Source organism: Pogoniulus pusillus, chromosome 18 (genome assembly GCF_015220805.1).
Source record: "Pogoniulus pusillus isolate bPogPus1 chromosome 18, bPogPus1.pri, whole genome shotgun sequence".
In the NCBI taxonomy this organism is placed as follows: Eukaryota; Metazoa; Chordata; class Aves; order Piciformes; family Lybiidae; genus Pogoniulus; species Pogoniulus pusillus.
Window position 1 is genome coordinate 21,967,757 of NC_087281.1, and position 15,598 is coordinate 21,983,354.

Consider the following 15,598-nt stretch of genomic DNA (forward strand, 5'->3'; position numbering starts at 1 on the left):
TAGGACAAGGGAGGTTATTCTGCCCCTGTACTTAACACTGGTCAGGCCACACCTTGAGTGCTGTGTCCAGTTCTGGGCCCCTCAATTCAAGAGAGATATTGAGGTGCTGGAAGGTGTCCAGAGAAGGGCAACAAAGCTGGTGAGGGGCCTGGAACACAAACCCTATGAGGAGAGGCTGAGGGAGCTGGGGGTGTTTCGCCTGGAGAAGAGGAGGCTCAGGGCAGACCTCATTGCCATCTACAACTACCTGAAGGGAGGCTGTAGCCAGGTGGGGGTTGGTCTCTTCTCCCAGGCAACCAGCAACAGAACAAGGGGACACAGTCTCAAGTTGTGCTGGGGGAAGTCTAGGCTGGATGTTAGGAGGAAGTTGTTGGCAGAGAGAGTGATTGGCATTGGAATGGGCTGCCCAGGGAGGTGGTGGAGTCACTGTCCCTGGAGGTGTTCAAGAAAAGCCTGGATGAGGCACTTGGTGCCATGGTCTAGTTGCCTGGCTAGGGCTGGGTGCTAGGTTGGGCTGGCTGATCTTGGAGGTCTCTTCCAACCTGGTTAATTCTGTGATTCTAAAATTCAGTGTTGGAGTGAGTGCCAGATAGAGTGAGAAGTTATGTGTAGTTTCCCTCCAGATGTACAGAGTTTAATACTCTCATAAAGTGATACAAGGGCCTATAAGAAGACAATATCTATTTGTACTGCCACTGATTTTATATACACTTCAAATGCATTGCCTGCCTTCCAAAGAGAAGTGCTGAAGCTTCAGAGAAATATTCCATTCACTTCTTGGTTTTGTTGGTTTTCTTCCTTCTGTTAAGTCATCTCTTTTCTCCAAAGTCCTTCAAATGTAACACTTTTCACAAATTATAGGTCAATGATTTGTGCTTATTTGATGTCTTTTTAGGTGTATTTATTGTTTTTAATATACTGAATTTGCTTTAGCATATAGTTAGTGTTATTGCTTGCTTTGAAAATATGACCTAATTACTGTACCTTCTCACCTACCTCATTTTTAAGTCTAACAATTAGCTTGTTAGCCACCATGGTAAGTTGCAGACATTCACATATTGTATATTTTCATCTACTATTAGTGTCAGGCTCACTTAGCACGTTTCTGAAGAGTAAAACATGTTATTTCTGAAGAGTAGAAGCTAGCTGTGTTTCAAGTCATGAATTGGCACATACAGAATTGCACTACTTACTTTCATGAAACTGCAGGAAAAATGTTACATAAAGTACAACCACAAGAATCCTGATATTTGATACCCAAGTCTTAATTTAGTTGCTCACTGGTAAGTTGGTTTTGTGGCTTCTAAGGGGAAAAAGCTCCAACTGAAATGAAATTGAAAACTGAGCCAGATCATCTCTTCATGAAAACTAGTGTATCTCCAAAGCTGTCATGGGATGTATCTTAAAGGATTCTCCTTCTTCTAGCAGAACCTGAACCAGAGGTCTCATCTTCAGTAATGCTATAAAATTGGAGCACAATGCTGGCCTGTGTCATTCCAGTGGCTCACTGAGATGTGTTCAGAGTTGCTTAGAACCAGTTAAGTTGTTACCAAAACCACTGGATCAACAGATTTAACCTCTGTTTTGTTCTGAAGAACAAATCAGAAAATGAAAAAATCGAGCCTTACAAATGGCACTTACAGTATTTTAGCTAAAAATAGAACATTGAATGTTCTGTGTAAGTTGCCTTAACTTTTTTGACAGTGAATTTCACTACTGGAATGCCCTAAGCTGTTACCTGTCTTATGACTGTATACCAGTGTGGTTCTTTCGTTCTTTGATAGTGGCTGCGCTTAACCCTTCTTTCTAGGTAATGTAAAATCATAGCACTGCAGTTAGTCATATGTGAAATGTTAAAAGGAAGACAAAACTTCTTTTTCTCTTGCAATTCCTCTCATTTCAGACCCAGTTTATCCAGTAAATAATCCTGCTGGCTGCTATGCCAATGGTCAGATCCAAGCACACGGAGACCGCTGGCGAGAGGATGACTGTACCTTTTGCCAGTGCATCAATGGAGATCCACACTGTGTTGCAACAGCCTGTGGGCAGAGCTGTCTAAACCCTGTTAAAGTCCCTGGGGAATGCTGTCCGGTGTGTGAAGGTAAGAGTGGAATTGTGTAAAGCCTTTGGCAGAGTCTCCCACACTATCCTGCTTTCTAAGCTGGAAACATGTGGATTTGATGGGTGGATAAGGAATTGGTTGGATTATCTCATCCAAAGTGTAGTGGTCAACAGCCCAATGTCTAGATGGAGATGGGTGACAAGTGGTAGGCCTGTATTGTGACTAGTGGTGTTGAGTATCTTCATCAGTGAGCTTGAGACAGTGAGATTTAGAGCACTTTCAGCACATTTGTAGATGATACCAAGCTGAACGGTGCAGCTGATAAAACTGAAGGATAAGATGCAGAGGGACTTGGACAGGCTGGGGAGGTGAGCTGAAGAGAGAATCTCATGAGGTTCAGTGAGGCAAAGTGTAAGGTCCTGCATTTAGGTCAGGGCAATCCTAGATAGTAATACAGGCTGGGGGATGATAAAATTGAGAGCAGCCCTGCAGAAAAGGACTTGGGAGTGCTGGCGGATGAGAAGCTGGACATGAACCAACAGTGCACTAGCAGCTCAGGTGGCAAATCACATTCCAGACTGCACCAAAAGAAGTGTGGCCAGCAGGTCAAGAGAGGTGATTCTACTACATTACTCTGCTCTGGTGAGACCTCACCTGGAGTACTGCATCTGGAGTCCTCAACACAGGAAGGACATGGACTTGATGGAGCAGGTCCAGAGGAGGGCCAGAAAAATGATGAAGGGGGCTGGAGAACCTCTCCTACATTGGAATGGGCTGCCCAGGGAGGTGGTGGAGTCACCATCCCTGGAGGTGTTCAAGAAAAGACTGGATGGGGCACTTAGTGTCATGGTCTAGCTGACTGGAGAGGGGATGGGTTGGACTGGCTGATCTTGGAGGTCTCTTCCAACCTGGTTGATTCTGTGATTCTATGACAGGGTGAGGGAGCTGGGGTTGTTCAGCCTGGAGAAGAGAAGGCTCCAGACAGCTCTAATAGTTGTGTCTAAAGTGGGACTACAAGAAGGCTAGAGACTGTTTTCCTGTGGTGATAGGATGAGGGACAATGACTTTAAATTAGAGAAAAGTACATTTAGATTGGATGTTAGGGACAAGTTCTTTACCATGAAAGTGGTGGAACCCACCAACAGGTTGCCCAGGGAGCTAGTTGAGGCCCCATCCCTGGAGATATTCAATGTCAGGCTTGACAAGGCTCCAAGCAACCTGATCTAGTGGAGGATGTTTCTGGTCACTGCAGGGTGTTGGACTAGGTGACCTTTGAAGGTGCCTTTCAATTCAAACCATTCTATGATAGGTATTTCCCCATTATCTTTGGTCTGGCATGGCTGCTGCTTACCTATTAATTGCTGGTTTACTTGGAAGGTTGAAATAGCTGGTCCAGCATTGCCTGTAGCTGAATAAAGTAGTGAAGGTGGAAAGAATAGGCATGGTTTAACCACACCTATATATGTCAATGCCTAATAGGTTTTTTTTTGCAGAAACAGTAGAGTAAGCAATCATTTAAGAGCAGCTTTTCCCCCTAATTTTATTTTTAGTTTTGTTTTAAGGTTATTAATAAATATAGGATAGAATAAGATGTTTAAATTCTCTATGGTGGGACCCCACCTGGAGTACTGCATCCAGTTCTGGAGCCCCTATTGCAAGAGGGATGTGGATGTGCTGGAGCATGTCCAGAGAAAAAAATCTGGACTGCTAAAAGTCAGTAGTGAGTTCAGACACTACAACCCAAGAAGCAGCTTCAGATCTGAGGCTTATCTTGCAAACCAAAAAATGCCTGAGAAATCAATGGTTATCAATAAACTTCATGAAGTTATCTTTTGGGGCATCAAACAAGCTCCTGGCTAGTGTGCCTTGTGATTAGAATCATAGAATCAACCAGGTTGGAAGAGACCTCCAAGATCAGCCAGTCCAGCCTAGCACCCAGCCCTAGCCAGTCAACTAGACCATGGCACTAAGTGCCTCTTCCAGGCTTTTCTTCAACACCCCCAGGGATGGTGCCTCCACCACCTCCCTGGGCAGCCCATTCCAATGCCAATCACTCTCTCTGCCAACAACTTCCTCCTAACATCCAGCCTAGACTTCCCCCAGCACAACTTGAGACTGCGTCCCCTTGTTCTGTTGCTGGTTGCCTGGGAGAAGAGACCAACCCCACCTGGCTACAGCCTCCCTTCAGGTAGTTGTAGACAGCAATGAGGTCCCCCCTGAGCCTCCTCTTCTCCAGGCTAAACACCCCCAGCTCCCTCAGCCTCCCCTCAGAGGGTTTGTGTTCCACTTGTATTATAAATACAAGTGCTTAGCACTGGCACCGAAAACATCTCTTAGGAAAGTCTGTGCAGTCACTTCTGTTCTCTTGCATCTCCTAGAGGCTCGGGCTAGTCATACAGAAAGCTGCAACCCAGTCCACTGATACACAGCAACTGATTATCTCACAGTACATCCTTCAGTGTGCAAGCCCTCAGGTACAGGTGGCAGGGTGCCAGCATAAGCTGTGAGTGAGAAATCAAGTGTTAAACAAAATCCCCTCGGAGGGTTCTCATGAATAAGGCCCACATTGCTTTGCTGTCGTTATGGCTGACACTTTATCTTCACAAACAGAAAAGAACATTTTTATCAATAAAGGGCTCCAAACTCTAGCTGAGATGTAGTTCAGTTCAGCTCCTTTAGAATGCCCAGCACTTCATTAAGTAAAAACAGGCGTCAGAGTCCGGCGAAAGGAAGTTCGATTCATGCAGGGTGAAGTCAGTGGCAGTGAGCAGTGTGCACCAACCCAGCATTTGGGCCCAGAGATCTCCTTAGAGTGTGAAGTGTAAGTTATTGTTCAGCTTTCACCCACTCTTTTCATCAAAGTCAATTAAGGGCTGCAAAGGCTGTGCTGTAGAGAATGGGGCTCACATTTGCCAGACCGTGATTTAGTATAGTAGGTTTAGACAAGGCAGCCAAGCCTGTTGAACTACACCATCCAGGCTATACATCATGAAACCTAGTGCCAATGAAAGCCTCTCCCAGGTTTAAGAAAGTCAGGAAGACTATATGTGAGGATAAAATAACATTTTCCTAGCTGTCAGTGATTCATCATTAAGGTCAGTGGAAAATGACTAAAAGGATAAATAATCAAAGCATCCTAATGAATGTACACAGCAGTACAGATCAGGATGTCTCATTTATAAAGCAATTTATGGATCCTCTAATTAACTCCTTTCAGTGCCTATAGTATTCATAGATTTGCCCCAAGTGCACACTCATTTAGTGTTTGCTGTGCCTTCACCTACCAATGATAACTGAAGGACCTGCTTAATCATAGAATCATAGAATCAACCAGGTTGAAGGAGACCTCCAAGATCATCCAGTCCAACCTAGCACCCAGCCCTATCTAATCAACCAGACCATGGCACTAAGTGCCTCATCCAGGCTCTTCTTCAACACTTCCAGGGACAGTGCCTCCACCACCCCCCTGGGCAGCCCATTCCAATGGGAAATCACTCTCTCTGTGAAGAACTTCTTCCTAATATCCAGCCTATACCTACCCTGGCACAACTTGAGACTGTGTCCCCTTGTTCTATTGCTGGTTACCTGGGAGAAGAGGCCACCCCCCACCTGGCTACAATGCCCCTTCAGGTAGTTGTAGACAGTAATAAGATCACCCCTGAGCCTCCTCTTCTCCAGGCTAATCTGTTTGTCTACATCTTGGTAGGCATAATTGCTTCTGCTTTAATAGAGCTGCTTGTTTCTTTGTGTTCACTCCACCTAAAATCATCCCCTAAAAGTAGGCTTAGTAGCATTAAAATGTATTTGGGGAGTGTGCCTGCCTGTTAACCCAAAAAAATGGGAGAATTAATTACAACAGACAAATATTCTTAACTTCACATCTTGGGAGTGGTAACTTTGTGAGTGTATGTTGCTTCCACCACTGCAAAGAAAAGAACCCAAGCCACCCATGCAGCTTTGTTTCATGAGACTTCTTCAGTTTGCAACAATAGAACTGGTCTTATTTGCTTTCTAGGAAAAATACTTAGCTGATTTCATGTTGACAGTATGAATGAAATTTGAAATGAAGCTCGGTTGTGTGTTTGGAATTATTATGTGAAGATTTTCAGGGTTGTTTGTGACATTAGAAAATCATATCCTCTTCAATCCTTGAATGCATTCTGTACATAGTTCTGTGATGCTGAATTGCTGAACCCTGATAGCTAACACAGAGAGCTAAATGGTGGGGGGTGGGGGGGGAATAAAAATCATGCAAGACATTTGGTATTTCCAACTCAGGAAGGAAATTCTATTGCCCAGGACTCATGGCTGATATTTTTCATGTAACGAACTGGAGGGGCGGGGAGGTCTGGAATGCAAACTATGAGGATGGAAAACATTTAGTCACTCTTGGAATGATATGAATGTTTTTACAGGAAGCTTAAATAAACACACATGCTGCTGCTTAGTAGGCTGCAGTTAACCTTTTTTGGAGAGCAGACAACATTTAAAACTTGCAAGGCTGTTGAGCAGCACACCCTTCTGGACCAGTTTTTAGCCAAGTATCACTTAAGGCATTAGGTAAAAAGTTAGACTACCAATCACTTTTTTTTCTATTCCTACTTTTTGTGGTACATGCTTGAAGGTGCTGATGCTGTATTTATTTCTGTAGCTGTTTGTTTCTTAGGGTCACATCTAAAATCCTTAGAGATAGTTTATGTTATCAAATACTACAGAAGAGGGTGCTATTTCACTTCCCCTAAACACAGGCTTTGTCTTTATTGGTGACGTTAGGTCTTTCTCCATATGTACACCTGGCTGTAGCCAGGTGGGGGTTAGTCTCTTCTCCCAGGCAACCAGCAACAGAACAAGGGGACACAGTCTCAAGTTGTGCCAGGGGAGGTCTAGGCTGGATGTTAGGAGGAAGTTGTTGGCAGAGAGAGTGATTGGCATTGGAATGGGCTGCCCAGGGAGGTGGTGGAGTCACCAACCCTGGAGGTGTTAAGGAAAAAAGCCTGGCTGAGGCACTTAGTGCCATGGTCTGGTTGACTGGCTAGGGCTGGGTGCTAGGTTGGACTGGATGATCTTGGAGGTAGTTGTAGACAGCAATGAGGTCAGCCCTGAGCCTCCTCTTCTCCAGGCTAAACACCCCCAGCTCCCTCAGCCTCTCCTCATAGGGTTTGTGTTCCAGGCCCCTCACCAGCTTTGCTGCCCTTCTCTGGACACCTTCCAGCACCTCAACATCTCTCTTGAATGGAGGGGCCCAGAACTGGACACAGCACTCAAGGTGTGGCCTGACCAGTGCTGAGTACAGGGGCAGAATAACCTCCCTCGTCCTACTGGCCACACTGTTCCTGATGCAGGCCAGGATGCCATTGGCTCTCTTGGCCACCTGGGCACACTGCTGCCTCATCTTCAGCCTACTGTCTACCAGTACCCCCAGGTCCCTTTCCTCCTGGCTGCTCTCAGCCACTCTGTCCCCAGCCTGTAGTGTTGCTTGGGGTTGTTATGGCCAAAGTGCAGAACCCTGCACTTGGCCTTGTTAAATCTCATCCCATTGGCCTCTGCCCACCCATCCAGCCTGGCCAGGTCCCTCTGCAGGGCTCTCCTACCTTCCAACAGCTCCACACCTGCTCCTAGCTTGGTGTCATCTGCAAACTTACTGATGCTGGACTCAATCTCCTGGTCCAGATCATCAATAAAGATGTTGAACAGGACTGGGCCCAGCACTGATCCTTGGGGCACACCACTGGTGACAGCTGCCAACTGCATGTGGCACCATTCACCATCACTCTCTGGGCTCTGCCATCCAGCCAGCTCCTGACCCAGCCCAGAGTGAATCTGTCCAAGCCATGAGCTGCCACCTTGGCCAGGAGCTTCTTGTGGCAGACAGTGTCAAAGACTTCGCTGAAAGAAATGCGTTTCACCTTCGATACAAGCACTTGACCTCAGCAAAACCCATGCTCTGTTGAAAAAACAACCACATTGCTTTCATCCAGACTCTCATCTTTATTTTCTTCTCCTCTCTTTCTTTCTCTGACATAGTTTTGCTGCTTGTAAAGCACACAGACAGAAACAGCACCCATTTTCCCATCCATTGTCTGCACTGGATGTTTCTTCTGCCATTTCTACCCTGAGCAGCAATGAAAGCCTAGCTCAGATCATGCAGTGGTACATGATTTTTCAAGCTTATCTACTGCTTGCCTATTCAAATAAGCAGAAGTCTGGCAGAGCAGAGCTGGTTTTATTTGTTGAGTCTTGTCTACCCAAGTGAAAAGGGCTGACTTCTTTTATTCTGGCTGCAATTTTGCACGTGGGGGTAGGGAATGAAATTATTTCTTTTGTCCTCTACTTGCAGCTCACTGAGAAGCAGGCATGCATATAAAATTACTGTATCTCAGGGCTTACCTTTAGGGACAGGAGGGAAAAAACCCAGATTTGTAAGTTTGTCTGGAAATGCTGAGGATGCTAAGAGCAGCCACAGAAGTGAGAGGCAACAGAATAATGAAACACAAAGAATAATGAAACACAATGAATAAAGGGCTAAAAAAACTCTTTTCAATTAATATAATGACAGTAATTTTGTCTCTTGTAAGAAACAGCATATTACTGGATCTATTAAGGGGGGAAAAAGAGCTTTGTGTGGGTGTGTCCAAGACACAAGAGCATCAAAAGATTATACCTGCAATTAGAAGCTGAGTGGTGAATTTCAGAGATTGGGAGTGAAACACAATCCTGTTTCTCTTTAAACTTAGCTTACATCCAAGTGTATTAATTAATATTAACTTGCATCTCAACTTAAACTGAGTTTTTGTAGTGTTTTCTAACTATGGATTTTATCTAACTTATTCCACAGTCAGATGATAAAGGTACAGTCTCCTGTTCTTCAACTTGTGTTACTGTCTGAGCACTTTGGTTTGCCTGACATTAATGATTCATATGATTTGTAATGGCTTTTAGCTACCAGTGAATAGCAGTACTGTTGTGGCAGGTTTTGATTTGGCTGACCAGTAGCTCCAGGGTAACTCTTACATTTTGGACTTTCACATGATTTAGGGTATTTTGGTTAGAGAATGGAGTGTGGTAGGAAAGGTTTTCAGAATAGGCACCAGGTGCTAATAAAAGTGTTTGTTTGTATAACTAGTTCACATCCTCTGAGTCCTAAACAGGTGGGAGTAATTAATGGGAGTTTCTGGAATATATCATTTTACTGAAATGTAGAATCAAAGAGGTTGGAAGAGACCTCCAAGATCATCCAGTCCAACCTACCAATATATTCAAATCAATATGTTCAGTATCAACCTATTCTATATCAGTATGTTCTTGATTCCTAAGCTAATGGTTGGTCAAGGTTGAAAATGTTAAATATTTGGATATGATTTTGTCATTTTAATGAATTAACTTGGAAACAAAGAGGAGTTAGCTGAGAATAAAAGAAGTCTAACTTGGGAATCAGTGGATTCTAAAATACGTGGCCTGTTATGGTTACTCTTCCATAAGGCACAGACAAGCTCAAAGCTGTGAAACAAAAATTCACATAAGTTTATAGAATTCTCATTTGACCTCAGTAATGTACATTAAACCCTTAGGGAAGAAGTTTTTCATTCAATTAGAAGAAATTTGAAGGGTCTAGAGAGGCACAGATGCTATTATACCAGTTTCCATCTTGTATTTGAACATAATTTGGATTAATATCCTACATCAAAAATGAATAATCTGGCATTGCAAAGTGGACTGAAAAAGAAGGAATGTTTTCACTGAACAGACCTGATTTCCAGAGGTCTTTTAAATGCAGTGTATTTTACATTCTCTTTTGCTATTCGGTCTCTTCTGCTTCAGACTTCCCTAGAAGTAATCTCATTCACACAAACATTTGATCTACTGAGTAACTTGCTCTGATTTTTAGCTTAGTAGAACCAATCAGCTGAGCTTTGGAGAAAGCACTCAGCTCAGTGTTTAAAAGAAAAACACTTGCACAAAGGGAGGTGGAATACTTTTTGGAATGTAAGTGTACAGAAGTAGTATTTTACACTCACATGTGAAGCACATAGGCAAGAAAGCTGATTTCACAGCCAACAAAAAGAAGTAGCTATTTTTTTTCCTGATTCATACTTCAGAAATTGTAAGCAGATATACAGTGTGATGAGTGTGCACCACTTCAAAACTGAAATTACTCCAGAAGGGCCCAGAAGAGCCATTAATCAGGAGTACAGGAGGAAGTTCTTCACAGAGAGAGTGATTTCCCATTGGAATGAGCTGCCCAGGGAGGTGCTGGAGGCACCATCCCTGGAGGTATCACAGTATCACCAAGGTTGGAAGAGACCTCACAGATCATCAAGTGTTCAAGAAGAGACTGCATGAGGCACTTAGTGCCATGGTCTGGTTGACTGGCTAGGGCTGGGTGCTAGGTTTGACTGGATGATCCTGGAGGTCTCTTCCAACCTGCTTGATTCTGTGATCCTGTGATACAATTCATTAAAAGTTGTTTTCTTCACAGTTGCATCGTGTAAGCCTTTTAATGAGCTTAATGAAAATTCTCATCTCAAACCTGTTTTTTCTTCCCTCCAGAACCAACATACATCACAATAGGTCCACCCACCTGTGAGATTTTGGTGAACTGCACTTTGACTGAAAAAGATTGCATCTATAGCTTCAAACTGGACCAAAACGGTTGCCGCATTTGTCAGTGCAAAACTAGTGAGTATGCAAAACCAAAATGCCTTCTACCTTTCATGTCAAGCTCTATGTAAAAGTGCTAGTGTGGTGTCCTTTCCATTCATGATGTTGATTTTATGGTGTGTTAGTATGTGTGTGTTCTGTGATTCTTCATCTTTAAAGTGTAGGCTCCTGATTTCTGATGCTGGTTTTTTGCTTCCTTAAAACAGTGATTGAGGAGAACCTAAAATGTGTGAATTGAGGTAAAAATGAACAGCTAAGTAGAAAAGCTCATAATTTGGTATTTAATATACATTCAGACTTTGAGAAGTCTGGGAAAAACACAATTGGAAGACAAGCAAAATCAACTACCATGCTTATTATTAATGAAAGGACTCAAAATTAATAACTTAGAGAATCATAGAATCAACCAGGTTGGAAGAGACCTCCAAGATCAGCCAGCCCAACCTAGCACCCAGCCCTAGCCACTCAACCAGACCATGGCACTAAGTGCCTCATCCGGGCTTTGCTTGAACACATCAAGGGACAGTGACTCCACCACCTCCCTGGGCAGCCCATTCCAATGCCAATCACTCTCTCTGCCAACAACTTCCTCCTAACACCCAGCTTAGACCTCCCCCAGGACAACTTGAGACTGTGTCCCCTTGTTCTGTTGCTGGTTGTCTGGCAGAAGAGACCAACCCCCACCTGGCTACAACCTCCCTTCAGGTAGTTGGAGACAGCAATGAGGTCCCCCCTGAGCCTCCTCTTCTCCAGGCTAAACACCCCCAGCTCCCTCATCCACGTGTGTAACGAGTTTAAACACACCTAGCTTTGTGTACTTCAAAAACTCCTGAATTGCTAACCAGCCTATTTTTCAACTTAGTTTCTTTCTTGAGTTTTGAGGTTTAGTCTCTTGTTTGAAAATTATGTATCTGAGGGCCAGAATTACATATCCATCTATAATTTTAATACTATGACTTATGGTATGTGTGTATTTAATACTTTAGCTAGGAATTATGTAGGTTTTAACATCTATTTCTTCCCCAAGAAGAAATAAAAACGTTGTACTTTTGTGAGAACTTTATGTATATCAATGAAGGAACAGAAATGTATTTTCTGGATGTTTCCTTAAGAATTAAGGGTGTTTACAGATGCAATATAATGAGAAGAGATCAGGTTGGTTGTTGGAATTGCCTGAAGGTTGGTTGTTGGAATTGCCTGACAAAGGCAGCCTGTGGAATACTAGTCTCAGCTGCAGGATGCATCACTGACTGCTAGCAGAGCCTAGGAATGGGGTTAAGCTCTTTGTAATTTAATTTTTTGGGGTTTGCACTTTTCTTGTAGCCTCTGAGGCTTTCACAAGTACAGTATTTTCCATTCCTCTTTTTCTGATTTAAATCTGCTTCTCAGTCATTTGCTAAGCCAATATGACCATTGTAGAGTTCCCAGTAGAAACAGTTGTGATAAAAACCTTAATTTCTCCAAACAAAAGCTTTAGGACTGGATTGCTGTTTTGCTTAAGGAGCTTTGTCAACATCTTCTTGCAGAAATATGTTCATTTGTGTTTTTTTTTAACTTCCATAAGGTAAGGGCACATCATAATCACAATACATGGCTTGCAATAATGTCATAATGGTAATACAGAAATAATACCTCGGATTAAAAGCTGTATTTGTGGCAAGGATAACTCTCCATGGGTTGCACCCAAACTACCACATACATGCCTTAATTAGTGCTTCCTAACAAAATTAGAACTGTTAAATTCTGCTTTTAGCATGGTAATATATTTATTTTGATTGTTGTTAAAGTGATTGAGGAGTTTAACACAAAGAAGATGGACACACTTGGCAAATTTGATCACCTCTGTTTGTGTAATCCTTGCAGCTTGGTTCAAGGATCACTCTAAAGGATCATTTCTTTGTTGTCCTAAGTCTCTAGATTGCATGTGTACATTACCATGTCCCACGAAGTCCCTGTTATTGCTTGGAGTATTACTGATAAAACACTGACTTTTTCTCTTTGCCAGATTGACTTGAAAGTGGTTTCATTTTGCAGTAGCAAACTTTCAGGAGAAAGCAGTATCATTTGTATATCATCTCTTTATTCAGTTAAATAACTTCGAATTGTAGACTGCTTCAAAGTTCCTCAGTGATTCAGAGAGGGGCAACTTTTATTTTTTAAGAAACTAAGAAACATAGGAGTTGGAAAGTCTTCATGACTTGATGGTTATCAGTCAAAATGAGTGAAATAGGATTGTTCTGCTAAGCCATGTCGTTTGCTTGCAAGGCTCTGGACAAATAAGTGTGTGTGCACTGAGAAGAAAGGAGTTAAATAATGCTGAAAACATGCTGCACTAGTTCTCTGTGTTTTGACATCCACCTATTTTCACATCCAAGCCAGCTTAGTTGCATCTTGGCTATCTAAGAACATGAGAAAGTGTATTATCTTCAGCTTGTGTGGACCTTTGAGAACATCACTATCTCTTCACTGCACTCACTTGTTTCTTGCTGGTTTAAGCTGCTAAGATTTTAAGTGCCTGAGTGTCCTGGTTTGAGGCTAATTGGAATATTTTAATGAGAAAGCATAGATTATTGACTGTGAAAAGGAAAACAGTGGTGATGTCTACTTCACTCATAGGCTTGCTGAGATGTATAAAAACAAGAACTCAAAGCATAGATAAGACACTGTGTGTGACTCTGTCTCTCAGAGTCTGTGTTTCTCCCTGGGCTGCTTCTGTGTAACTAATTCTTCCACTTCTAACCCCACTTGCCGATCCTCCAAACTCACCTTGCACATGAGGCAGACTCTGGGATAAGGTAGAGGGGTGGAAAGGAGGTGGAAGGGTGGTTGGGAGCCCCTCCTGGGGACTCTGGTTTCTGGGAGGAGTATTCTGTTTCTGTATTACTTTTAACTTGCATATTTATGTGTATAGCTGTATATGTTTGTAATACATGGTAAATATCTGCTTGTATATTGTGCTAAGCTGTAAATATAAAGCTTCATTGCTTAATTTTCAGCTGGCTGAGTCTAGTCTGGGTGATTTTTAATAAGGGGGGGGTGGGGGCCAGGTAACTCCCAAACCATCACACTGAGTTTAGGAGGCCCACATGGCCCCCATCATATACTAATTCTCCTAATCTTCTTCCCAATATTTTTTCCACATTCCTGTATAGATATCTCTGATGAAGATTTGTTACATTTCAATCTGTTTTAGCCAAAATAAACATAATATTAAAATTGGAAGAGCACAGAGTAAAACCAGTATTTTTTTTTTCCTTGTTACTACTTTCATTGACATTTCTGCAACTAAAAATCAGGACCGCAGATTTATTTGCATTAATTATAATATCATGAAACTTGCTTGGTGCTTTATTGTAATTTAATTTCCAGTTTCTTTTGCTTGACAGAAACCAACTACAGAATGAAAAAGAATAAGCAAATTGTAACATTTCTGGATTATAGTTTTAATAGAAGTAGTTTGCTTTGTCCTTTATCCTTCTACCTGGTTTTGCAGTGAGTGCCAAAACATGCTGTAACAGCACACAGTCATAAACTCTTTGATTCACAGAATGGTAAGGATTGGAAGGGACTTCTAGAGACTGAGTCCAACTCCTCTGCCAAAGCAGGATCACCTAGAGCAGGCCATACAGGAACACACCCAGGAGGGTTTTGAAAGTCTCTAAAGGAGACTCTACAGCCTCTCTGAGCAGCCTGTTCCAGTGCTCTGTCATGCTTACAGTAAAGAAGTGGTTACTGATGTTGAGGAGGAGCTTCCTGTGTTCCAGTTTGTACTTGTTGCTCTTCATCTTATCACAGGGCACCACTGAAGAGAGACTGGCACCTGCTTCTTGGCACCCACACTTCAGGTATTTGTAAACAGTTAGTAAGATCCCCTCTCAGTCTTCTCAAGACTAAACAAGCCCAGGTCTCTCAGCCTTTCCTCATAAGGCAGGTGTGGTGTTCTGTTCTGTTCTGTTCTGTTCTATTCTATTCGTCCTCTGTTAGACTCTTTCTAGTATTTCCCAGTGCCTCTTGCACTGGGGAGCCCAGAATTGGACACAGTACTCAGATGTGGTCTCACTAGAGCTGTGCTGGGAGGGAAGATAGCCTCTTGACCTGCTGGCCACACTCTTCTTAATGCACCTGAGGATGCCATTGGCCTTCTTAGCCACAAGGGCTAGGAAAAAATAAACAGGAAAAAAAGTTGCTGCTGGTAGGATGCAGCAACTGCTGTTGTGTTTGGAGTGTTCAGCTTTTGCTTTGCTAAGGAACTGGAGTGGATTACAGTCTCTAGGAGGAGGAGTACGTTAGGGGAGTGAAGCAAGACCAGCAGTTGGCTCCTTGTGTAGCAGGACTCCTGTTTCTGCAAAGAAAACTAATGGGCACATTGAATAATGCCTGCTGATTGCAGCAACATGGGATTTGAAATCTGACAGTTGCTGTTGGACAGTGGATCATTCTTCAGTGAGATTCTGCAGTCAGGGCCAATGTTCCATCCAGTCTCGTCTATTCCCCATATTACACCCATGAAAAAGTCTCTAACGCTTCTCTTGCAACTTAGACTATAGCATTTTACCCCATGTGAACAGAACATTAAGTAGTCTTCAGAGTATAATCTCAAGCATGTATGGCTTTAGTATTTTTTAACCTTTCAAATGGTAGTGAAATAGAATTAAACTAGAGCATAACTGTCAGTTGTTTTAAAAAGCTTCCTTTAGAAAGCTTACCTTTGCAGTTGCGAGATGAAACTGTCTTACAATTCATTCATCCCAGACTGTTTATGGACAGATGCAATTGTAGAAGGCTGAGATTAGTCATTTTTCCAGCACATCATAGTGCATCATCATCCACTTCATGCCATGGACTCTTTTGTTTGTCAAAACAAACTATGGAGTCACT

The 15,598-nt window shown here is 42.8% G+C and overlaps 1 protein-coding gene across 1 annotated transcript in view; it reads left to right on the forward strand.

Moving 5' to 3' along the window:
* The window catches only part of CRIM1 (cysteine rich transmembrane BMP regulator 1), a 162,921-nt gene that overhangs the window by 113,138 nt on the left and 34,185 nt on the right, over window positions 1-15,598 (forward strand). Inside the window, exons 7-8 of the mRNA XM_064158711.1 lie at window positions 1,904-2,101; window positions 10,610-10,738. Of these exons, the coding sequence (XP_064014781.1) occupies window positions 1,904-2,101; window positions 10,610-10,738 (327 nt within the window). The remainder of the gene's footprint in view (window positions 1-1,903; window positions 2,102-10,609; window positions 10,739-15,598) is intronic.